This window comes from Abramis brama (genome assembly GCF_963993115.1).
Source record: "Abramis brama genome assembly, chromosome: 8".
In the NCBI taxonomy this organism is placed as follows: domain Eukaryota; kingdom Metazoa; phylum Chordata; class Actinopteri; order Cypriniformes; family Leuciscidae; genus Abramis; species Abramis brama.
Window position 1 is genome coordinate 12399002 of NC_139970.1, and position 26867 is coordinate 12425868.

The window sequence follows — 26867 nt, forward strand, 5'->3', positions numbered from 1 at the left end:
ATGCATTTTTAAAAGTTGAGATGCGCGAGATGCTGCAAAAGAGGCGAGACGTAAGCGCAATGGTCATACATGTCCGTCTAGCACGTGTTTACATAAAAAAAAAAAGAAAGAAGGAAAAGTAGTTCATTGGAATGGAAAAACACGTTCTGTGTGAGCTGACCCTAACACTTTGATGGCTGCTCTGTCAAGTCTTCGTCGTCAGTTAGGATTAGGAGCCTGGGTGTGCTCTTTGATATCTTTCATTTGAATTCCACATTTCTAGCATCTGTAAAGCCGCATTTTTCCATCTTTGAAATATATGTAAATTATGACATATGCTCTCAATGACAAATGCAGAAAAGCTAGTTCAAGTGTTCATGACTTCAAGGCTAGATTATTGTAATGATCTACTTGGTGGTTGCCCTGCACGCTTAATAAACAAACTCCAGCTAATATTCAACAATATCATTGATCTGTCTGTACTGACGCTGTTGAATGAGAACTAAATTAAACACATTAAACCTGCTAAATAGTTGGATCGCCTTTTCTGCTAAATGTACACCAGCTGTTTACAAAAGCAACTGCTTACTGTCTTTTTATGGTTAAAGAGACACTCCACCCAAAAATAAGAATTCTCTCATCATTTACATCATTCACCTTTATGCTGTCCCAGATGTGTATGACTTTCTTTCTTCAGCTGAACACAAAAAATGATTTTCAGAAAAAGAATCCATCTTTGTGAGTCCATATAATCCCAGTGCACATTAATCCAAAAGTGGACGCTTTAAAAACCACACAAAATGAACGCAACGGTAATCCATACGACACCAGTTGATCAATCAATGAAGCAAAACGCTGTGTGTGTAGGAAAAATACTAGTATTTTACATTTTTTAAACTATTAACCATTGCTTCTAGCCAAGTACCAAACGCAGTTCTCGCTCAACATAAATGTAGGTGTTCATCTGAAGAAAGAAAGTCATACATCTGGAACGGCATGTGTATATGAGTAAATGATAAAAGAATTAAAAAAATTTGGGTGGAGTATCCCTTCAAGATATCATTCACATATTAGCACCAAAATACTGGTAAACTCTGTGATGCCAATCATCAAAAATAACCTTTAAAGTCACAGCATAACGAAAGTAGCGACAGATCTTTTCTTGCGAGTTGTGACTTACATCCAAGTAAAACAGATTATCAAAAAAGAAAAATATTTAGTGTGGGGACTTGGTTCTGTCCATCAGATTTTGACTGGATGGACGCAATACTGAATGCGAGCTTGCTGAACAACTTTTTTTTTTCTAAAAAGAACCATACATGTAAATGAATTTTTCACGATAAGATCAATACAATGCTTTTTTTAAGGTAATATAATTTCTCAACCTGGAAAATTGTCAGAATTCTTAATAGGTCCTGATCACACATGATCTCTAAATGGTAAAACTATGCTTATTTTCCGAGAAAGGCTGTACAGTATATGTGAAAGTGACTATAGTCAGTCGTCAGCATTATTTATTTTTGTTGGTGGAAGAGGGGTAAAAAGAGACACTATAACTGGGATCATTGAGCGAGTCTCAGGTACTGCTGGTCTAATTGCCGTGATAAAGTGTCTGTCAGGTCACATGACATCATGCTAAACACAAATGAAAGAACTTCTGTTTCACTCAGCCTGTCATTTTTCCTAACCACTCTCTTTCTCTTCCTAGTCCTGTCTGTCTGTCTGAGACGCTCTCCTCCTCCCTCTCTCTCATCTCTCAGTGCAGATTATTAAAGGACATTTGTCAAAATGAATTAGTGCAAGTGGAACAAGCATGCAATGCATAAGTGCATTTTCACGCTTTTCACACACACATCATAGTCTGATGAAGGGGATCTACCCTGAAGTCAGCTTATAGCGCACCTACGCACACTGACACACACACGTAGTGTCTGTGTCTCACACACACACCCACAAACACACACACACACACACACACACACACACACACACACACACACACACACACACACACACACACACACAGTGGAGAGAAGCAGTGTCTGTGTATGCATGTAAATTAATCACATAATGACTTCTTGATTTCTTGACACCTCCACCTAATATTTCATTGTAAATTCCCAACATTCCCAATATTCAGTGTTAAACGAACACAGGGTTTTCAATGGTCCTTTTCTAAACTATTTCCCCCAACTCCAATTAACTCTATAAGCTTAACCCTGAAGCACAACATCATTTCAACCCCGTCACAGTAAGTTTTCAATTCATATACTTATAATTTGAATAGATAACCGAGTAAATTCTAGTAGAATCACTCCTGTTTGAGTGCCTTGTAACAAATCACACATTAGTTTTGCACGCACGGTCGAGTTCAGAATCCAGTTTAAGATCCTACTGTTTGTTTTCTGCTCCATCCATGGCCTTGCACCTCTTTATCTGTGTAACATGCTGACCCCTTACCAGCCCAGCAGAGCCCTGCGCTCCTCTGAACAACATCTGCTGGTGGTCCCACGGTCCAGGTGCAAAAAGTGGGGTGATCGCGCCTTTGCGGTAGCGGGGCCAAAACTCTGGAACGCTCTGCCCCTGGAATTACGCTCCATCATGGACCTGCCCCTGTTCAAGGCCAGGCTGAAGCACCATCTCTTTAGGTCAGCCTTTGACACCTGATGGACAACTGATTAGCATAATGATTTTATAGATGTGTTGTATTTTATTTTATTGTATTGTTTTGTATTTCACTCATTTATTTTTTTGCCGTTATTTTTGTCTCTGTCCAGCGCTTTGATCAACTTTGGTTGTTGTAAAGCGCTTTATAAATAAAAATTGATTGATTGATTGATTGATTATACTGTAAATGAAAAACTAATAGACTTTGATGTTTTGTGCAAACAAAAAATATTTTAGGTTTGAAATAGCAAAATTGCTAACAGCACACCTTACTAATATCTCCACAAAACATGAAATAAGTACATGAAAAAAGAAACATGAACCAAAAAACCTGAACCAACATTCAACCAACATCTGTCTATAGAGCGTACAAACACTCTGTCTTGAGTGAACGCATGCATCTCGCTAATAGAGCGGTGCAGGTGTGACAACACTTTGTAGGCCAAAACGCAGAAGCGAGTTGCATTTTAGCACTTCCGTTTCCATCGTTCCACAGTCAATGGGGTTTTTTTTAATGGGATTTTTGTTAAATAGCTGAAATAAGGTCTGTGGTAAACACAAGCTCAAGACACTTTCACGTTTTATTCTATAAAATAAAATACATCAGTATTACCCCACTCCTGTTTTTTTTTAAGCGTGTCTTGAAAAAGGCGGATGCTAACAAGAGGCTATCGAGGAGATTAAACGCCATCACGCCAAACATGTAAAGTCAGTCTGCTTTTATAGCATCTGTATGCTTATAATTGTGCTCTTATAATCTATTCTAACCCAAGTGTTCTGGGAAAAAGTTTTTAGATATAAACTGAAAGAGTTGTCGGAAGCTTAGCGACATTGAAATCTTGGGACCGTGGTGTAGTTCGTTTATAGCCTTTTTACTTCTGGCAACTGCATTTAGGCTTCAAAGTTCAGAAAAGTTGTGTTCATCTGTGATAATTATCTTGATGGACAAAATGTGCAAGTATGATAAACTTATGTTTTTTTTGTGATAATTTAAAAGCCTATGGGAAAATTCTATTGTTTTTTTTCTTGAGGGAAATTAGTGTAATGCTAACTGCCGGTTGACCTACAAAGTGAAGTCATACCTGAACCACTCTATAGTGAACCCATGGGCGTCGGAAACATTGTATGTGGGTGGGACAAGAACCAACCATTTTTTAAGACCACTGATATTGGACCCACTCACTTTTACCATCTCTAATTCAGCACATCTGTTCACTTTTCAGACCGTCAGTCAAACCCATTCCACTTGAGGAATGCCCTAATAAATTAAACTCCATTCTGTGTTTTCACTTCTGAATTTCTTTTCCCACGTATCGCGTCAGCCATGGTCTCATACCGGCTAAACAGACTCTGGCTCTGCGTAAAACAGTAGCCGAGCCCCAAACTCACTCTTTAGGTTTAGCTAGAATGAGATTGACGGATCTGGGGTGCGTTTCCCGTACAACGACTTAACTCGCTGCTTAACTTCCATAGTACGATGTATCATTGAAGAAATCAACTAGCTAGTCACGACTGTTTCCCAAAACCGTATTGTCGCAAACTGGTCGTTCAACTACGTTGGTAATTATGTCACGCAGGTGATGGAGTAATAACTCATTTTAATGAATCTGTTTGAGATCGAATTAACACTAGATGTTTTGCTATAAATTACAGACATGGCATCTGAGGACTATCTCTTATTTTTCTCAGTTATTTTGCTTTATTTCCAGATTCAATCATAGGCTCGTTCTTACGTACTAGCGCACGTTCACACAAGCGCAGTCTTCAAAAATGGTGCTTAAAATCTCTTGGCGAACTAAAAGACATAAATTATATTTGTATGTATTCTAAATAAAATGTATAGATTGTACTGAATGTCAGCTTGCTTATTTGACTCAAAATAATGATGTATGAAGTCCACATGTCATGCAAACAAGAAACTCTGCTTCTAACCACAGCTCGAGAGCTGTCGTTCCAACCACACAACTCTGCGATGCTGTTTGCGAATGTTAGTTAGAACGATGGTGTCGGGAAACACTATGCTGATAACGACGGAACTTGCGAACATAGTTGGCTAACGATGCTTTTTGGAAACGCACCCCAGAGCGGATCGCTCTCAATGTTTTGGTGGTACCTTGGAGGCTCAGCGTTTACAGTTTTGGAGGTGATAAACACATGAATGGCATATAATAGTAGTCAATGTACAATAAACTGGGTTTAGATAATGTATTTTAACATAAGAAAATCATACTTCACCTTTAGAGTGGGAAAAAATGACCTCTCATTCAAATGGAGAGAGCTGATATATTTTTGTATATAGTTCGTTTCATTAATATTCCACTTTTCTCAGAACAATAGAAGGCATGTTTGCGCCATATTGCACCAGAACACCCACCACACACCAGCTTATTGGTGGAGAGGAGAGTGATATAGCCAATCGGTATATATGGGGATGATTAGGAGGCCATGGACAGAGGCCATTGGGCAAGTTTGGTCAGGATGCCGGGGTTACACCCCTACTCTTTTTTTCGAAGGACATCCTAGGATTTTAATGACCACAGATAATCAGGACCTCAGTTTAATGTCTCATCCGAAGGAAGACAAAGCTAAATGTGACATATATTACAATGGGTTAATAATGTGAATAATGTTTTTAGACCTCACTTTCAATTTTCCTGTAAAGTTGAATGGCTATAATTACGCAATTTAATTATATTTAATTTAATTAATTATAATTACGCAATAAAATAAAAATATATAAACAGTAGAGGTGTCCGTATCAGTATTGCTATCAGTAATAGTGGCCTTCATCCATATTACTTTAGTATAAAGATGCCATTAAACATGTTTAAAATATTAAATGTTTAAAATAATGTCTTTATGCTGTTTCTACATTAATTTGGAGATTTCATGTGAAAATATATTTTTGGTTAAACATTTTAATGTTTGGTGTGTATAATTTTACATTTTTACATAAACCTATATGATTGATTAGTTATTTTTTAATTAATCAACAACCCTAATATAATGTGTGGCTGTTTTTTATTCTATATAACCCTTTAAAATGCAATAGTGATGAATGGATACATGCTAATTGACAGATATTCTAATACAATTACATTTACATTTATTTTAATACCACTATTGTGGTAAAAAATTCACTCAAACAATAGGATTTCATAAATAGCTAACTCAAATATATTTAGCAAAATAATGTTTTATGTCTATTTACAAAATACATTCAATATTAACTTTGGGGAAAACATTTTTACAATCATTTAAACTGTGAAGAAGAAAAAAAACCTTTCAGTACATGAGTACGTTTCTACAGAGAGAACACAGAAACCAAAAGAGAGGTCAGGACATGAATGAAAGGAAATCGTGTGTGTGCGTGCGTGCGTGTGTGTGCGCATGTGTGTGTGCGTGTGTACACACTTCCCATCAGGTCAATCTGTCTGTTAACTCACAGGCCTGTGAAAAAGGATGACACCCAGCATCTCTCCTCACATGTGCTTCTGACACAAGCTGCCGAATGAGAGACAGGGAAAAAAAGAGAAAGAAAGCCCTGTGCATTCACTTTGAAAATTAAGCCCAGCAAGATTCTCACAGAGAACAGCGGCCCAAGCTGCCACTTGTGTTGCCTTTCTATTGACCAGAATAGTCAATGTGCCCTGGATTATAAAGCAATCCCTGCTTCGGTATGACACCTTTCATCCCAGCGCATGTGTGTGAAGCTGTCGGCACAGGGGACAATCAAAGTTGTCAGACAGCAGTCTCTACACGAGCTGACTTCTGCTGAGGAAAGCGCCTTCGTATCTCCTGGCTTTTCCTTGTACTTCATCTCTTATTCAGACGCTCTCTGCTCTTTTAAATAAATATGAAATATTCTTGAAACTCAGCACGGTAAAAAGGCACATGTGATCGTTCCAGTCGGAGATGCCCTGCCCACATCTTGACCGGAGGCGGTTTGAGAGTCACGTTCGTTCTGTCCACTTTAAAGGGCTTTGGGTTCTTCTATGTGGGTCACTTTAACCAGGAGATGGTCTGCTGGGCCAGTTTAGTGTGACTAAGACCCAATATCACAGTTGGAAAAGCAGCAAGGGATTTTGTCGGCCTAACACAGCACTGCCCTGAGGTCAAGCTAATGTTGAAAGAGTGGCAAACCTATTTGAAAGATTGGGTAATACCTTGTGAGAGTACAACACCGAAAAGGATCTCTGATCGAGGATCATATACGCTACAATGAATACAACAAAGTACGTACTGAAAATAAAGGCCCTGATATACTGACAGAATTTTTTTTCCGTTTTTCGCTTAGGAGAAAACTTTATCGACCTTAAAGTCCCCCTGTGGTGAAAATTGAGCTTTTAATGTTGTTCATATGTCTGTGGTGTTTTTAAAAAGCTTTAAGACAAAACGGGCAAATTCATAAGTCGACACCATTGCTGAGTATTTTCTCCTTAAAACTGCAGTGAACCAAAGACAGTCTCAAAAACACTGTTTGAAATCGCTGGTGTTTCTGACGTCACAAACTACCTTGTAACCAATCAGATCAACGTGTGATCGTCAACGAGTGGATCTCTGAGCTGGTGTGAGTGAATGGAGGCAGGGCTCATTTACATATTCATAGGATCCACGTATACTAAATGAGGCAAGGGTGTAGAGTTACATTCAAGCTATTTTAGAGCATGAATAAAAACTTTCAAGGAAAAAACATTTAAATATGTCATTTTGGTGATCAAAGATGAGTTTTATGGGATTTTAAGACATGATCTAGAAAAAACTTGGGGAGAATCTGGGCATTTGGAACATGCAAATTTATTAGTCTAAACATTGGTTGTTGTTGTGTGACGTGATTGATCAGAATTGAAAACCTTGCGTGAACAAATACGATTTGAAAGTTAAAGATGAAGGAAATATTACACAAATAGCCTTAAATCAAGATAATGGTTCAACTGATAATCAAGATTGTTTTGCTGAAAAATTATAATCATTATTATTTATCACAATTGTTCTCATTTGAGAAATTTATTTTTTTACATTTCATCAGAATGCATTAGCACAGATAAAGAAAATCTCGACTCATACAGAGCAAACCCTGTGTTTTACCTCATCTATTTTCCTGATAAATTTCCTAAATAATGAAAATAGCTTGCTGCACCTTCATCATTTTTGAATGATGTCATTTTACATGTTTTTCACTGCATTCACATCATTTTGAGCCACAGTTGCAGCCAACCTGTGGTGTTTCAAAGATTTCAATTCAGTGAATCATTTTGTAAATGGTTCAATTTATTCAAAGTTTTAAAAAGTTTTGTTTCATCCATCACTACTAATTGCTGTAGTAAAAACAATAAGATACTGTTCATTTCAAAATGATACAATAATCCAGAAAGACTAAAAGAACAATAATACAAATAACAGCTTTGCATGAAAGTACAAAGACAACAACCGACAAAGACTGAACTGGAACACTGGGCTATAAATACACTGAGTAAACAAGGAAGTAAATAAGACACGGATGAACAAAATAAGTAACAAAGGGAACAAGATGAGAACATACTTAGAAACCAAGGTAATGAACACACACAAGGAAATAAACAAAAATGGAAACGTGAATGAAAAAACAGAGTACAAGATTATCAAAATAAGGGTCTCCTGGATGGCAACACAACATTTAATACGTGACAGTCACATTCTGGAAGAAACAAAGTCATACAGGTGTGGAATGACATGATGCTAATAAAATTATGATTGTGTGGGTTTAATTATAATAAACTATCCCTTTAATGGTACTAAGGCTCAACAAGAACCTGAAAAAAACTTCCTGTATGTTTCACTGGAACTAATCTAACATAAAGAAATGTAAAAGACCTTTCAAATACAACTGCACAAATCTAAATCACATTCAGACCTCACAGAGTTGAGCTGTAGGCTTGAACCTGCAAATCTCAATACGCCAGTCTGACTCGACTCATTCGCTCCATATGTACAAACTGCTCAACAATACATTCTGCACTCTGCAATTTCCTATACAGCAAAAACACCAGCAGTTCCTCTCCAGAGACCACGAGAGCGGCCATCTCTAGCTGACAGTAACCAGAACACCATACGGTTCTCTTCTAACACACAGATGTCCTATGCAAATCCACTGCACAGAGGAGCACACACATGCAGTGTGGCCACAGGCCTGCAGTAAAAGCCCCGTGGAGTTTTCTAGAACAGGGCCAAGCCAAACATCCCAAACCTACAAATACACACAAGAGCTCTGGCTTTAGGGGAACTTGTTCATGCAAATATAATCCATTTCCTCTAAGAAAACAGCAGCAGATGGGTGGACTGCGGGCTGACCCCAGACCCAAACCAGACCTCAAGATCGTGGCCTTATGTTGGACGCCAAGGGTTTATTCTGTAGCTTCAGAGGTTTAAAGAGACATATAACCTCTGTGGAACTTACTTCAATGCTGAATGTTAATACAGCACTGAGGAGTTCATGGCACTCAATCTCAGAGTTACAGATCTCTCTGAAACGTTAAACGTCCTAAGGATCTGAGTAAACTAGAATAGCCTGTACTCTTCAGGGTAACTTGTAGGCTTTTCACACTATGTTTGACCTTAGGTCATTTTTAACTACTGGGTAAGCAATGTTTAACACTCGAAATTCTGAAAGGGTGTTATGACTGTCTTTAACAATAGATTTCAATGTTTTTGTGGTTTTAAACATGCAATAGCAAGTGGCCGTTGATACCGTTTTCTATGCAGTGACATTAGCCAATCATAACAGTGGGCGTTTACTGACAAGCCTTAAAGGAGCGTCCCTTAAAAACGTCTCGATTGCGTATGCAACCCTCGTTCCCTGAAGGAGGGAACGTTCGACGTAGTCGACGCCGACTGAATGGGATCACGCTTAGGGAGCCTGTCATCTTCAAGTACTATTGAAACGAGCCAATGTAATTGGCGTGCGTGATTCGCATCATACACTCCGCCCCCGCGGCGCGGCATAAATACGGAAGTGGATGCATGCACTAGTTGCTTTTTTCGCTGAGGAGCAGACCATAACTCGGAGTCAGCGGTGGTCCAGTGATAGTGGCGGAAGCCACATCCTGCCCAAAGGGAAGTAACATGTGGAAAATACACATATGGACTGGGCGGATGACCAGGCAGTACAGCATATGGAATGTCACTGGGGTGGCTCCAGCCTATGACAGGGGGGAGACTCAACCGAACAGTGACGGCAGAGCCTGCCAGCCTATGACAGGGGAGAGACTCAACCGAACAGTGACGGCAGAGCAGGCTCTGGCGAGGGAAGACACGGGTTCGCCGCAGGGAGCCGTACCGTGGAAGAATATACATATGGGACCACCGTAGGGATCACAACATATGGACCCAGCCTAACACAGGTTCAACCAGTGCATACGAGTGATAGGCTTTGCTTCGGACATTCCGCCACGTCCGTTGCCGAAGGGTATGGAGGAACTCGACAGGGTTCGGCTAATAAGGGGAACTCTACTGGAGCAAGAATTGCGCACGTATCCAGTCCATAGTAGGGGAATGGCGCAGCAAGCAGACACTTTGAACCGGACTTACAGTGAACTGGCTTCATGTGAAGGGAGCCCACAGAAAGTAGCGGTTCGACACATAGGCTAGTTCTCTAGCTAGCGTGATAGGTGTCTCCCAGCCCCCAACTCTTAATCTGTTCAGAGAGGCACTCTGTGTCAACGCCTAGGAGCGAGCGATACTCTCACTTAGGAGGAGCTCACCACCCAGGTGGGCACGTGCACCTTGGGAAAACTTTTCTCACCAAGATGAAGGCAACCACATGTAGTGGGCCAACCTCTGCTTGGAAACAACCTTCCCTTCTGCTGGTCTCCATAACAGACAAGAGTTGATCTGAGGTCCAGGCTTTGCATTCTGAGCACGTATAACCGCAATGGAGCGGACGGACAGAGAAAATCCAGGGCTGGGTCTGCCTCCTCCGGGGCAGCGCTTGAAGGCTCACCACCTGGTCCCGTAGGAGAGGTAGGAACCTTGGGCACATATCCAGGCCTGGGTCTCAGATTTTATGAGAGTTAGCCGGCCCGAATTCCAGGCACGATTCGTTGACCGAAAATGCGTGCAAGTCCCTACCCTCTAGATAGAGACCAAGCAAGCAGGAGTTTCTGACAGGCAAACTGTTTCTCTAAAAACAGGATTTTTAACTCACTGCCTGCAGGGCTCAAGGGAGTGCAGTGCAGTAACACCAGAGATAGGTCCCCAGAGAGAGTAAAGAAAGGCGGATTCAGTCTCTTTGCTCCCCTCAGGAACCTGACGATCAAGTCGTGCTTCCACAGATTTGTATCCACTGCATCATGATGTGCGTCAATACAGAGGCAACAACATTTTGAGGTGGAGGAGACAGCCCTCACTCCAACCCAATAGCAAGAAAGAAGCACTGAAGTGATCGAACATCTTCGGGATCTCCTCACAGAGAAAAGACTAAATTTAACGAATAGGTTCCACTTCTAAGGCGTTTGCCTCATTTTGAGCGGTGCTCTCACAGAAGTGATGGTCTCTACAGCATAAAAATTCCAGTAACCAGAGTAACCAGAACCTCCGCGTCCCATTCTTTTTAGAACCAGACCAGGAACTCTCCAAGGTCTAAACGTGGGTGCCATCATGCCCCATCCCTGAGAATGTGCTCAGGAAGGGCTGTGTAAAGGAGAGGTCTGGTTGGGCCAATAAGAGGCAACTAGCAAGACCTGTTCCACCTCCTCCTGACTTTAGCACAGTTGTGTGCAAGAAGGCTCACTGGGGAACGCATTTCTACCGGGGCCCCGGGGCCAGCTGTGGCCAGAGTTTTTTCTATGTCGAGGGATATCCACTCAGACAGGAGAAGAAACAACTGGCGGAGGGACGAGTCCGGAGGGGCAACAGACATAACTGTGCGGCCCCGAAGTGGTCCCAAACAGCTGTACCACCTGTGGACGGAGTATCTACTCTCCCTGGGCCACAGGCTGTCGTGAGGCTTGTCAGTGGCACGATTGAGCAGGCCAGCAGTAATAAGTGAAATGAAGCGACCTTAGAAGCTTCTGTCTCCGAGGAGGTGGTGGCGGGCGAGTTGCAACATGCGAGGGGAGCGTAGCTCAACGGTCGCAATGTTGTCTTTTCAGACCAGTACATGCTCACTGAGCAGTGGTGTCTCAAAACGAGGTGAACTGCAAGCAACTCGAGGCAATGGATGCCAATGCAGTCGGAGGGCCGCCCAGACCTCTGTTACTGCATGCCCTTTAAACGTGGCCCCTCAGCCGGTATTAATGGACACTCGTTCTAGGAGCCATTGGCCCGGAGAAACAAAAGGTCTGTTTACGGGCTGAGGGTTTGGCGACAGGCGAGGGTGTTTATCACACGGAGCGTGCCGCTCTGCCACAGCCACCTCGGAAGTCGGCCGTGAAGCCAGTGCTGAAGCGGTCTTCATATGGAGGAAGCCGTGTGGCTGCGTCTGCCATATGCCCCAGGAGCCTCTGAAAAAGTTTCAGTGGGACCCTTTCTCACTTCTTGAATAGCACTGACCTGACACACCTCCTTCTAAAAGATGCGATGGACCGAGACCATCTCCATACTAGAAAAGAGATTCTCAACCCTTGGGCGAGTTTACTCTTTCCCAGTTGACCTGAAGACCCAACTGGCTATGGAGCACTCGAAGTGTAGGACCTTGTACTGATACTTTGTACTTTCGAACGCAAGAACACAGGAGGCCTGTGGAGCGGAAGGATAGAGATCTGAAGTACATGTCTTTCAGGTGGAACACTGCAGACCAACCTCGGGGGCGGAGTATTTGAAAATGCATCTCTGTGTTTAGCAACTGAATGGAGGCTTTCGAAAAAGGGCCCGTTTCAGTTGACACAGGTCCAAGACGATCGTAACCCACCACATATTTAGGTACAATGAAGTACGGGCTTATGGAAGCCAGTCTTCATATCGGCTGGAGGGAGCGGTCCTTAGCCAGTAGGACTGCGACGTGCACACACAGGACAGGACCACTGCTCAACACCTAGGTATGATGAATATCACTGAGCCTGGACGGAAGCCGAGCGAATTGAATCGCAAGCCGAGTCTGACGGTACAATTTGGGGCCAGCAAGGACCGGTTGGGAAGCATTTAAGGCTTCCACAAAACCGGGCCAGGGGCCAGGGGACCACAGATGTACCCGAGGTGGGGCAGTGAGGTGGAGAACAGGGACCCAGCTCGAGAGGCCCGAACGCGGCCCGAAGCGGGGTCTGAGTGTGCAATGCAACATTTACCTGACTCCATTAGGTGGCAGGGGATGCGAGACAAGGCAGATGACCGGGTCCTCGAACCGCACCCAGCTGCCGGCTGGCGAATAAGAGGGGGCTGAAGGGTGCAAGGCTTTGCAGGGTCAAACACCGCCAGACTAACCCTCTTGGGGCCGAGGAACAGAGAAATTGCTCTTTCTTTGAGTCTTTCTTTGAGTCTGTGTGTGTCTTTCTTTCTGCCAGCGGCAGAACAGACACACACATAAAACAAAGAACTTCACCCGGCCCTCCACCGGCTGAAGGGAGTGGATCGGTGACCATCTCCTAAGAGCATTCCTCCATCCCTGGGTGGCACGCTCAGGAACACTTTCGCTGTCACTTGCCACTTGGCTTGGCAGTTCCTGAAGCTGGCGGGGCGCCCCTTCTGTGGCCGGCTCCACGCTGAGACCTGAGTGGAGGCTGCTGTGGCGGTCCAGCGGGAGCAGAGGCGGCTGCAGACGGGCGCCCTCGGCGACGAGCAGGCGGAGGATCTTCCGCCGGCGAGCGGGTAGAGGCAGCAGCAGGCCGCCGGGGGAGGATGTGCCGGATGGTCTCTATCTGTTTCTGAGTTCCTGGGCCTGGTGGACCTGAAGCAACGCCATGGCTTGCAGTGAGGAAGCGGCTTGCCCACAGGCTTTGTAAGCCTTGCCCGTCAGAACGGACGAAAACTCACAGGCCTTAGAGGGGCGATCCCCTCGAGGATCCCCCTTCCACGAGGTAACCCTTTGCCGCGTAACCCTTCGCCGCTCCACCATCAAGGGTAGTGAGAGGGGAGGAGCTACTCAGACGATTTCTGGCAGAGAAAGGTGCTGCCCATGTCTCTGTCAACTCCTCATGCACTTCAGGAAAGAAAGGTACCAGAGCGGCGAGCTGAGAACCAGACCGACCCGCTCCGAGAAACCAATCATCCAACCGAGACGGTTCAGGACACGGTGGTTCGTTCCACTCGAGCCCTACCGCCTCTGTGGCCTTTTTAAGCATAGCTGCCATGTCTGGATCCGGCTCGGGCAACGCTGGTCTCCCAGAGGGAGGCAGCGCAGCCGAGTCGTCATCTCCAGAGGCCAGCTCAACGAGAACATGACTCCACAAGAGCTGCTTCAGCGTGCCTTAAGCCCAGACACGTGATGCAACTCTCGTGACTGTCAGAGGGGGACAGAGCCCTACCGCACCCAGAAATGCATGGATGGAATGGCATCTAGAAAAAGACGCAAACGCACCCGTGTTGCTCTTTTAGAAAATGGGACCCGTCACCAGTGTTGGAGCACACAGGGAATGACCGCGGGCCCGCGGCAACACTTATTTCAGCGAACTGAAATAGTGAAGCACTCACTTTTCTGCCCTCAACCAACCGTCAACACACACACAAATAGAAATTTGCTTGCTGTTAAAACAGCAGTTGAGAGCTCAAAGCTTGCGACCAACGCTGCACTGCACTGTAGAAACCACCAGCACCGGGAGAGTCTTTCTAGAAGAACACCGACACACTCACTCGTTGTATACAACAGTACTCTTCAGAGACATCAAAGACGATCGGCTCTGAAGCAAAAAGCAACTAGTGCGTGCATCCACTTCCATTTTTTTGCTGCGTCGCAGGGGCGGAGTGTGTGATGCGAATCACACACGCCAATTACATTGGCTCGTTTCAATAGTACTCAAAGATGACAGGCTCCCTAAGCGTGATCCCATTCAGTCGACGTCGACTATGTCGAACGTGAACGACCGAAAGGGAACTGATCACTTCAGACAGAGGGGCAGAATGAAGATATGTCATTTAAAACTTGTATGTCATGTATTACAATATTTGTAATTACACATTTGTAATGATGAAGTTGCAATTTAGTACATTTAAAATAAATTAAATGTATTATAAAATATCAAACTACAGTTAACATTATAATGAAGTAGGCTGCTTTACATGTGTGTTAATATGTTCAATTAAGTGTACTTTTTTTAAAGCACAACAAAAGATTATTAAAACTGTAATGATTTAAAATGTACTTTAAAGTATTTTTTTTAATCTGACAATATTACAAAGTGCACTTTTTAAAACTGTGTTAAGAAGTGTAGCCATGAATAGTCATGAAAGTGTTTAAGTACACTTAAATGGACTTTTAAACATTAATATTATATTATCTGTAGTTTTTTAATCAAACTTTAAGTTTAACCTAAATTGATGCATCAATACCATTAATATGTAAATAAAAAGGGTTTACAATCATACCATGTGAAATTGTAAACAAAAAAAATACATAAGAATATGGTTTTCCACCTGTAAATCGCCTATTATTGAAATGAAAGCATTAAGAATTCAAATTATAAAACAGACCTCTACAGCATTTTCACAAATATCATTTATTCAGCACAGGTCTTATGATCACACTAAGATTTTACAGCATGTACATATGCTACAAACATCACTGACATAAACAGCATGTATAAACGTGATCTGTGACAGAAATGCGTTTGAATCATCAAGCCTGACCCCTAGTGGCCCCAGCTCACTCTGCATTCATGAGGCACATGTACTTCACCAATGACAAACAGATTAAATCAGGGTCTGCCAGAAGTTTAGAGATAACAGCAAAAACAGAGAACAATGAAAATATGTGCAAATTAACCCCACCAGGTATTTTACCCAGCGGATTAAAATGATTAGGTTATTTAAGTATAAGGAAGATTATGGCTACAATATAAAATAAAAATAAAGGTTCAGTCATTCTTTGTAGCATATTAGATTAATCAAAAACCCATTTCTTATAGAAAAAAATTAAAATAAAAATTCTGCATAGGGTTCTTGAGTTTGTTGAGGATTACAAAAGTTCATGAAGTTTCATTACAGGTTCTTCAGATCAGTGAATTTCTGGGTGTCTACGCTCATGTGAATGAATTGTTCTTATATTTATACATCTAATTTATATTAAAAGGTAGTGTACACTACCATTCAAGATTTAAATGTTATTGGGTTTGGTAGGATTCTTTTTTTTTTTTTTTTTTTAAGTCTCTGTTCACTAAAAATAACAGAGACCACTGTAATATGCTAATTAACTTGCTGCTCAAGAAATATTTCTTATTTTTGTCACCATTGAAAACAGTTGGATTGCTTAATATTTCCGTGGAAACAGTGATACATTAAAGTTCAAAAGAACAGCATTTATTTAAAATAGAAATATTTTGTAACATTATAAATGTCTTTACTGACACTTGTGATCAATTTAATGCATTCTTGCTGAATAAAAGTATTAATTTCTTTAAAATGTATTTCTTAATGACCACAATCTTACTTTTTTGATGTGGGTTTACATTTAGGCAATGTTAAATATCATGGTCATTATTGCTCAATATAAATGTTTTTTTTAAACTTTCTACATCAGTAAGTATGAACATAACTTAAAAAATTCCCTGAATTAGTAAATCGTCCATGTACTTTTTTCATATTCTTTCAAAAATCTATGATCTGGGATGTGAAATGGGAAGCAACCATTAACTTATCTCTCTCTCTACACACACACACACACCTCAAAATTGACCAATGAAATTATCCTATCCGTTTAGCGAATTAACCAACACTTTATCGTAAGCTCAACACATTAATTTAAAAACACTCCGGTTCTTCAAATCCCTGAGTTTTTCACCGTGTTTCCACTATACACACTCATTAACAGGTAGCCGTAGGCAGCGGCCAGCTACATAATGGCTTAACTGCAGAGATGTATGAAAATACACATCTTATAATTACCCAGCATGCTCCTATTCACACCTCACTAAGTCTAGTGACCGTCTAGCAACTCTTGGCTTTATTAAGCACCTGCCTGGCAGAACGATAGCAGAGGAAAAGCAGTTTACTGGGCTAAATAGCTGCTTTTCTTCCTCTGGGTATTTGAAAATCTTATCGCTGGAATATCCCAAACTCCAATAGATAGCAGAGAACCAGCGGGAGCCTAGCGGACAGCTTAGAGGAAATGAAAACACATCCATCCACAGCTCTATCCTTCCAGTCTATCCCACTATTCTTCTGCCTGGAGATCAGCCACTCCAGAGATAATGGGGGGAGAGATTTGTATTTATAAAGAGAGAGAGAGAGAAAGAGAGAGAGAGAGACACACAAAAAGTGGCGAGAGTATATGAATTCAGCTGACTTATTTGAGTTTGAACATTTACACGCTACGTTCACGCAATCATGCTCTACATCAGACCAGACACTTTGAAAATGGTGCTGAATTTCCATAAACTCAATATTCGCACAAACACATGATATAGGAGGTATACTTTTCACCCAAAGGGTACAAATTAGTGTGCCATTATATTTTAAAGCAATGTTTAGAGAGAGAATTTATATATATTTGATAAAGTACTGTTGGACATTATATTTTAACGAAGCAAGAAAAGCAGCTGTTTCAGTGTAGATGAACCAAAACTGATATTTTTGAAAATGAAGGCGTGGCTGCCTACTTTCGCTCCCTGATTGGGTCTTCTGGATCATTGCGTACCCTTCCCTGATTCGTCAAGGCCCTCTCATATGACCATTACGCTACCAGACCAAGACAGACCAGCCTCGTAAACAATAACATGGAGAAGGGAACTGCAAGCTTTGTTGACTTAGTTGTACTTTTTAGCAGCCATTGTACAGTTAAACTGCATTTTATAATACTGCAGCTGCCTACATGCGCAGGAGGAAAGCTATTATTAGAACAATCGGCAACAGATCTCATTTCAAGCGGCATAAGCCCTACATGGAACGCGCATGCCCAGTGTGCATGCATGGTCATGTGACATGTGTTTTCGGTCGTGTAGTGTGGATGGAGATCTTTTCTGAAACGCAGTGGAAACGCCAGTATGGACGAGGATCGTTTTCACTTTATAACACCATGTTAAAACGGAAACGTACTAGTGTGGACATATCCTCAGCAATGTGACCTCAGTAATGTGTGTAAGGCCCTGTTTATGTAACGTCTCAAGGTAGAAGAAGATGAAGTTCCAGGCAAAGATCCAAAATACTCAATATTTATTTAAACTGAAGAATACTCGAAACAGTGTGCGTGCACAGACAGAGTGCTAACACAAACAGCACAAGCACAAACAGCACAAACATTGACCGACAACTGAAGAGTGACAAGGGAGAACTTAAATACACAGAAGATAATGGGTGACGACAGGTGACGGTGATGATGAAGATTGACTAATTAACTAAACACAGGTGACAGAACTGAACTAATGATGATGATGATACTAATGACAAAGAAAACAAACAGAAAGTCCATGAAAACGCGACATAACTCCCCGCTCCCGCTAGGCACGACCCGTGCCGTAGATGGTAGAACACGGGAGGGGGGGGGGGCATCCTGGAGTCCGTGACGGGGAGGTGAACCGGGTGAAGAATGGACGGACTCCAGGATGGTCCAGACGACCAAGGCGGAGCAGACTAGTCAGGGGACCATGGCGGAGTAGGAGACCACCCCTCGGGCGGTCCAGGCGGGGACGACCCTTCAGGCGGCCATGGAGATCCAGGCTGAGGAGGTGGCCATGGTGAAGCAGGCTGAGGAGGTGGCCATGGTGAAGCAGGCTGAGGAGGTGGCCATGGCGGTGAGGACCCTTCGGGTGGCCATGGCGGAACGGGCTGGTCCGGAGGCGTATTGCCCCCCCCAAAATTTTCCTGGGGAGGCTCCCCAGTATGGAGTCCTGGGCCAGCGATGAAGAGGGCTTTGATCTGGGCAGGACCAGCGATGAAGAGGACTTTGAGCTGGGCAGGACCAGCGGCTCTGAGGGCTCTGAGCTGGGCAGGACCAGCGGCTCTGAGGGCTCTGAGCTGGGCAGGACCAGCTGCGAAGAGGGCTCTGAGCTGGGCAGGACCAGCGGCGAAGAGGGCTTTGTGCTGGACGGAACCAGCGGCGAAGAGGGCTTTGTGCTGGGCAGGACCAGCTGTGATGAGGGCACTGAGCTGGACAGGACCAGCAATGAAGAGGGCTTTGAGCTGGACAGGACCAGCGGCGAAGAGGGCTCTGAGCTGGACAGGACCAGCTGTGAAGAGGGCTTTGAGCTGGACAGGATCAGCGATGAAGAGGGCTCTGAGCTGGATGGGATCAGTGATGGAGGGAGTTCCAAGCGAGGCGGGACTGGCATGAAGAACCACTCTGCGGGTGCAATGCAGTCAGTTTCTCGCACGGTGGGCATGACGCTGTCGGCATTGGCTTCTGCAGAACTTGCGTTAGATGCGGGCTCGGTGTGACTGGCGTGCTGTACAGAGTTGATAGTGCTGGTGTATAATGCTGGCTTGGCTAAACTGGTGCTCGGGATGAAGATGGGTGGCGTGGCGAAGATGGCTGGTGACTGCGGTTGAGTGGTGATGTCCTCTTCAGCTTCACCTACGGTGAAGGCTGAACCACTCAACCACCGCACATGATCCAGGTAGGCGACAAAGGTTCCCGGGAAAGTGGTTGCTTGGGCTCGCTGGTGCAGATGATCATCAAGTCCATACCAAAAGACAGTCTTAAGGACATCATCTGCCCAGCTTACCCCAGCAGAGAGCTCCAAGAATTCAGCGACGTAATCCTCAATAAGGCGTCCGTCTTGGAAGGTGGTGAGGAGTGAGTGAATTGGGGTGAGCGGAGTGAGGAGAATTCCCATCTTAAAAGCTTTCCTCTTACTTTTTAGGGTCGGTCAATCTGTAACGTCTCAAGGTAGAAGAAGATGAAGTTCCAGGCAAAGATCCAAAATACTCAATATTTATTTAAACTGAAGAATACTCGAAACAGTGTGCGTGCACAGACAGAGTGCTAACACAAACAGCACAAGCACAAACATTGACCGACAACTGAAGAGTGACAAGGGAGAACTTAAATACACAGAAGATAATGGGTGACGACAGGTGACAGTGATGATGAAGATTGACTAATTAACTAAACACAGGTGACAGAACTGAACTAATGATGATGATGATACTAATGACAAAGAAAACAAACAGAAAGTCCATGAAAACGTGACAGTTTACACCTGGTATTAAGATGCGTTTTGGTTAATCAGATCACAAGTGGACATCACTTAATAAAGGTGTGAATGGGGTCTAAAACGCTTTGAGCTTGTCCACTTTCGACCACTTCCAGAGGTAGTTGAAAACACATTCGTCCGGATTGCTTTCGTAGTGTAAACACTCATGTGATCGAATGTGTTCAAACAGCCACAAAACACCGTCTACTCTCCATCTACTGACCTGATGAGTGACTTTATAGGAAGAGCTCTAGACAGACGGGATTTAAACTTTGTCAGCTGGAGACCCAAGTTTGGTTTGAAGATGAAAAACATAAGCACAATGTTCTCTCACCATTCCTGACACACACTCACAGCGTTCGGCTGGTCTTGTGTCTATCAGAGCAGAAATGAAAGTTGATGCTCACCGTATGTTTTTCTGTCATCTCCGGACGTGTTTCTTATGTAAATTGAGTGAGCTTATTTTGTCCATTATATTGAAAGATCTGAAAAAATCCATACATTTACCCACCCATAGACCCTCCCCTCGAAGAAATCAGGACAGAAGTGGTTGAAAGTGGACAAAAGAGACGGATTAAAACACCAGGTGTGAAGAGGAATGTCTCTCCCTCTTGTGAGCCGATTGACCAAAACGCATCTTAATACCAGCTGTAAACAGGGTTATAATGACAAAGAGAATCAATCTTATTACAACAGGTGTCTGGGCTGAAGTGTGAACATCATCACTTTCAAAAGCTTGCTTTATGTTTTACAACAAACATTCACACCAACAAATCTTAACATTTTACAATCCACCATCAGGAATTTTAATGTAGGCCAATACCTATCACCCATTGGCCCTGACATGACCCGGTGACCTCTGGAAGGTGAAAATGGGCTGTGAAGCATCTCAAGCATTTGAGATAAGTTTAACACCATTACTAATTTTTCCAATAAAATGACACTCTGCTCCAACCTCCTAGATGCTCTTTGACACCACAGTATTTGACCCGACAATGTAGTCTGATTGGCTAGAGAGGCGAGAGAAGGGACACCGCAGACGTGACATGAACAGCTCACGGGATGAATGTCTAATGATTCTGGTACCTGTTTTAGTCAGAGGACTGGAAAACAGCTGCTGCAGAAGTTTGTTCTCTGACGTTCTCAGAACCACAACAATGTCTGCAGGAAGAGTGTCACGGTTCTTCTCCAGGAAACCACTGACATTATACAACACCTGACAGAGAAACAGTTATTTCAGTAAACAGAATCATTACACATCTTTACATGTGAAAATATTTGTTAAAGAAATTAATACTTTTATTCAGCAATGATGCATTTAATAGATGAAAAATAACAGTAAAGACATGTATAATGTCACCAAATATTTCTATTTTAAACAAATGCTGTTCTTTTGAACTTTGTATTTATGAAAGCATTTTAAAAAAAATGTATTATGTTTCCTAATAATTTTAAGCAGCACACCTGTTTTCAACATTGATAATAATAAGAAATCAGCATATTAGAAATGATTTCTGAAGGATCATGTGACATGGAAGACTGGAGTAATAATTTGCCATCACTAGAGTAAATTAAACTAGTAATACATTGTAATAATATTATATATATATATATATATATATTTTTTTTTTTACTGTATTTTTGACTAAATAAATGCAGCCTTGTTGAACACAAGAGACTTCCTTCAAAAATGTCTTGTTTAGTTTCTAGTCTGTCTTCATTGTCACTGTTTTGCCTGTGTTCATGCTGTAGGTTGTCATGGTTTCTAATTAGTCCACACCAGTTCCCTGTTCTGTTGATGATCTTTCCTCTGTGTATTTAAGCCTTCAGTCTTCCTCAGTTCATTGTCTTGTGTTAAAATGTATGGATTGTGTTGAATTCTTGCTCTTTGTGTATATTAAATATTGTTTCATTGTTCGTTCTGTTACGCAGCTCTTCTTGCGGATTAAGCTACAGCAACCCATGACACCTATATTATCTATATTGTTTTACATATAAAAACTAAAAACTGAAAAAATCTAAAACACTAACACTAAAAAATCTAAAAACTGCTGTGCGGTGCATTAATAATGATTAAACTCAACCTAACAGAGCTATGCATTTGATTTAACTTATTACTGCATTATATTTCATCTTTTAGCAAAACAGCATCTAAAAGTGAGTGAGATTTTATGAAATCAAGCTCTTTACCTTGCCCGCATAATGCTGGATCCCAAAGCAAAGCTCCACACGCTTGGGTGTCCAGAAGTACTTGTTTCTCAGGTTATCCTGAAACTTATCTTTATTACAAACACTGAAGGTGAGTGGAGAATCTTAACAAACTGACACATCTTCAGCATTCATCAGAACATGGTACAAAACAGTTATCAAAATAACTGGAATAGTTAAAGTCATCTCACGGACATATCATCTCATACATGAAAAAATATTTAAACAATGAGAACTTTTCAATTAATACTGGCTTGCTATAGCATTATTATTTAAAAAGAATGTATATTGAACATCATATGTGACCCTGGACCACAAAACCAGTCACATGAATAAATAAGCTGAATAAATAAGCTTTCCATTGATGTATGGTTTGTTAGGATATGACAATATTTGGCAGAGATACAACTAAGGAAAATCTGGAATCTGAGGGTCCAAACAAATCGAAACATTGAGGAAATCTCCTTTAAAGTTGTCCATTTATGTTCACGATTGTGCTGCATTCACTCACAAAAATAAATGTTTTATATATTTACTGTAAGAAATTTACAAAATATCTTCATGGAACATGATCTTTACTTAATAGCCTAATGATTTTTGACATAAAAGCAAAATGGATAATTTTGACCCATACTATGTATTGTTGGCTATTGCCACAAATATACCCGTGCGACTTGTGACTGGTTTTGTGATCCAGGGTCACATATAAGTAACTTTACATGAACGAGTACTAATGCGACATTTACAGCAATGATGAAACGCTAAGCAGAAAGTCTTACCAACGAGTGTTTGGTCAGTGGCCTGTGGGAAACGGCTCTCCTCGTCCAGCAGAGACAGTAAACCCATGGGCTTCTGAAGAAACATGTCCAGAATGGGCCTGTTGTCCTCATACTCCACAAGACTGGCATCTACACCCTCACTCTGATACTCGATCTGAACAAACACACACACTATTTCATAACAAACGTGTAATGTATTCTGTACCTTAACATCAACAAGAATGTGTAGAGATGTTAAAAGATCATCTTATCAACAATGTATTCGCTACAAATATTAACAATCTAAATAAAAAAATTGTGCATAAAATGGAGGGCCAATCAGGGAATAATCATATACATTTTTTATATACAAATGTAATCTGAAATTAAAAATATATGTGAATAAAAGATGGTACATGCAGAATTCATTATATCATCATAGATTGTGTGTGAAACAAAGTAAAACAATACTTGTGCCCTTAAATTGTGGGAAAAAAAAATAAATAAAAAAAATATATATATATTTAAATATGACTAATATATATAATATATATATATATATATAGTGTGAACTAATTGTACTGTTAAATGCAACTAAATAAGCTTAAGTACATCTTTAAATGTAATTTCATAACTACACCCATTGTCTTTGAAAGTGTACTGCTGAATGTACTGACAAGCGTTTATGGTAAACTAAAATATATTTAATGCCATTTATATTAAAACTTGTGTTTTATGTATTAATTTTGTAATTACACATTTGTAATGATGCAGTACATTGAAAATATATTAAATATAAATGTAATATTGCATAACACACTCGATTAACACACTTAAAATAATAAAGTACTTTGCATTTCCTTTATGTTAGTCAACTCATCAAGTGTAGTTCATTAAGTCATGAAAAAAGATTATTAAAACAAAATATTTCAAATATACGTGAAAGTAAAACTTTTAATTTGACATTAAAAAATGCACTTTTTAAAAGTGTACATAAGTGTGTTAAAGTCCTCCTGTAGTCAATAATTTTATCCTATAAAACTCATCTTTGGTCACCAAAATGACATATTTAAACGTTTTTACCCTGAAAAAAAATTCTTCATGCCTTAAAATGGCTTGAATGTACACCCTTGCCTCATTTAGTATACGCTATGAATATGCAAATGAGCCCCGCCTCCACTCACTCACACCAGCTAAGAGATCCACTCGTTGACGATCACACGTTGATCTGATTGGTTACAAGGTAGTTTGTGACGTCAGAAACACCAGCGATTTCAAAGTGTGTTTTTGAGACTGTCTTTGGTTCACTGCAGTTTTAAGGAGAAAATACTCAGCAATGGTGATGACTTATGAATTTACACCTGGTTTGTCTTAAAGCATATTAAAAACACCACAGACATATAAACAACATTAAAAGCTTGATTTTCACCACAGGAGGACTTTAAGAAAAAGCTATAGTCATAAGTATAGACTGAACAATGGTTCTAGAGGCACAGTGTTTCTACTGAGGAGAAAATTACACATTTCATTCCATTTTCTTTCTTTGCTATGCACACTGATACAGATGTATTCAAGGACAAATATTGGTGGATTTAAGATTAACTTAATCTAACATTCACCTGCTTAAAAGTCTTTGTGCACAGAGAAAGTCTTACCTGTTCCAGGGCAAAGATGTGTTGATTGAAGTAGAACTGGATCTGTTCGTTAGCGATGTTGATACACAGCTGCTCAAATGAGTTCTTCTTGAAGTTTTCGAAACCAAAGATGTCCAAAATCCCCACGTTCATTCCACTCTCAGCCGTACTTCAAAGACACACAGAGCCAAACATTAGCTGACCGTCACAACACATTAAGGCCTTAACCACGCTAATGACCCAAACAACTAAATATTTTACAACCTGTCAAGCAAGAAAACACAGAAACAAAGACCTTTAAAACACAGGTCTGCTTCAGCATGTCATTTCAATTTACAAAGAGCCGGTGCACTCGTCTCTGAACATTCAGCCAATCGCGATCTCCTCCAAACTCCTCAGACAGCGACCAGAGGTCACCTTCTGCTCCCGCTAACAGGTTATTAGTGGCAATAATGTTGAATGCGCTGCTGATTGGAGTGGAAATGGGAGAATTTGGATTGTGTGTATCGAGGTGGAAGACGAGAGTTTCTCTGACAAGCCCGTGGCTGAAGTCTAACAGGATTCACTCGGATCAATGAAAGGCTCTTCCACTCTCTCTGAAGTCTTTTTAATCATCTGCATATTATTTTTTTCAATGTAACTCTGTATAAAAAATTTATACAACCCTCTTTTTTATAGCTCTTTTCTTCTTTTGCTGTGGATATTAATATTCTGAGCTGGTCAGACTAGAGGTCATCGCTGGAGATGATGCTTGTGCATGTAAACGCATCAGTAACGGAGAGATTCAAGGAGGGAGACTGGGATGAAAGTTTAGAAATTACCTTTAAATTATCGTTAAATTAACTTGATATAAAAGTCAGTCCACAAAGATGAGCTCAATAGTACATAGCTGAAAAAGCCTGTCTTAACCAGGCTGGGAAGACTTTTCTTCTACCAGCAGGTAAAAGGTTGTTATATGTTTATCTATTGGTTTGGCTGGTGACCATCTTAAATGACCACTCATGTGTCACTCACATGAGATCACAGCAATAGCAAATCACAACTATACAACCATCCAGTCAATTGCACACAAACAAAATCAAGCCCGGCATTACGTTTGTTCTTGTCTGAGAAGCCGTTTCACTGGGATATATCAAAATATGGAAGAAAGGACTATCGCAACTTCCATTTCATGCCGACTTTAAAGTGTACTGTATCTTCGCCGATTGTCAACCCGCATTGTATTGATACAATGTCGGAAGTATATGTAAATGAACATTGTTTACTCTTTCTCTGTCTTTACCTGGAACGAGAAATTCATGTCCTTACCTGTATGCAAAGACATTTTACTTCTGGCGGAACTGACAAAATGGCAGTTTCTTTTGAATTTCCCCCCCTCGATTTGGCATAAAACACTGTGTTCATGGTCATCCAGTTTGAAATGCTGACTACAAATACAGATGTTTTTCAGATTTCCCCGTTGCGGCGTTCTCTCTACATTTACGATACTTTGCAGCCTTAGCCGTTGCCTACCATGTGCCGGATCCTTCACTGGAAAGCCAAAGTAACTCCCGCTAAATGTTTACTCTAATGTTTAATTCTTGCACCCGGGAACAATTCAGGTCAACACCATACAGAGCCCAAAAATATGAGATGGGAGGAATAGTAATAAGTCAATGTTTTTGCTTTTGAGAAAGCAAATGTTCTGCGTTCCCCGAGAAGCGAATGTTCTGCGTTCCCTTTGCGTTCACTTGCAAAACCTTTGCGTTCCCTCGAGAAACTTTACGTTCATTCGCAAAACCTTTGCGTTCCCTTGAGAAACTTTACGTTCGCTCGCAAAACCTTTGCGTTCCCTTGAGAAACTTTACGTTTGCTCGCAAAACCTTTGCGTTCCCTCAGAAAACATTACGTTCGCTCGCAAAACCTTTGCGTTGCCCCGAGAAACTTTACGTTTGCTCGCAAAACCTTTGCTTTCTCCCGAGAAACTTTACATTCGCTCGCAAAACCTTTGCGTTGCCTCGAAAAATGTTACGTTCGCTCGCAAAACCTTTGCGTTTCCCCGAGAAACTTTACGTTCGCTCAAAAAACCTTTCCGTTCCCTCGAGAAACTTTACATTCGTTCGCAAAACTTTGAATTCGCTAGCAAAACCTTTGCGTTCCCCGGAGAAACTTTACGTTCGCTGGCAAAACCTTTGCGTTCCCTCGAAAAATGTTACGTTCGCTCGCAAAACCTTTACGTTCCCCCGAGAAACTTTAAGTTCGCTCGCAAAACCTTTGCGTTCCCTCGAGAAACTTTACATTCGTTCGCAAAACTTTGCATTTGCTAGCAAAACCTTTGCGTTCCCCAGAGAAACTTTACGTTCGATCGCAAAACCTTTGCGTTCCCTCGA

General features: G+C 41.5%; 1 protein-coding gene across 1 annotated transcript in view; it reads right to left on the reverse strand.

Annotated features, from left to right (window-relative positions):
* The window catches only part of myo3b (myosin IIIB), a gene marked incomplete at its 5' end in the record, with an annotated part of 113631 nt that overhangs the window by 71741 nt on the left and 15023 nt on the right, over positions 1-26867 (reverse strand). The window contains 4 exons of the mRNA XM_084122895.1: positions 20985-21114; positions 22089-22177; positions 22886-23039; positions 24520-24667. Coding sequence (XP_083979021.1) covers positions 20985-21114; positions 22089-22177; positions 22886-23039; positions 24520-24667 — 521 coding nt within the window. The remainder of the gene's footprint in view (positions 1-20984; positions 21115-22088; positions 22178-22885; positions 23040-24519; positions 24668-26867) is intronic.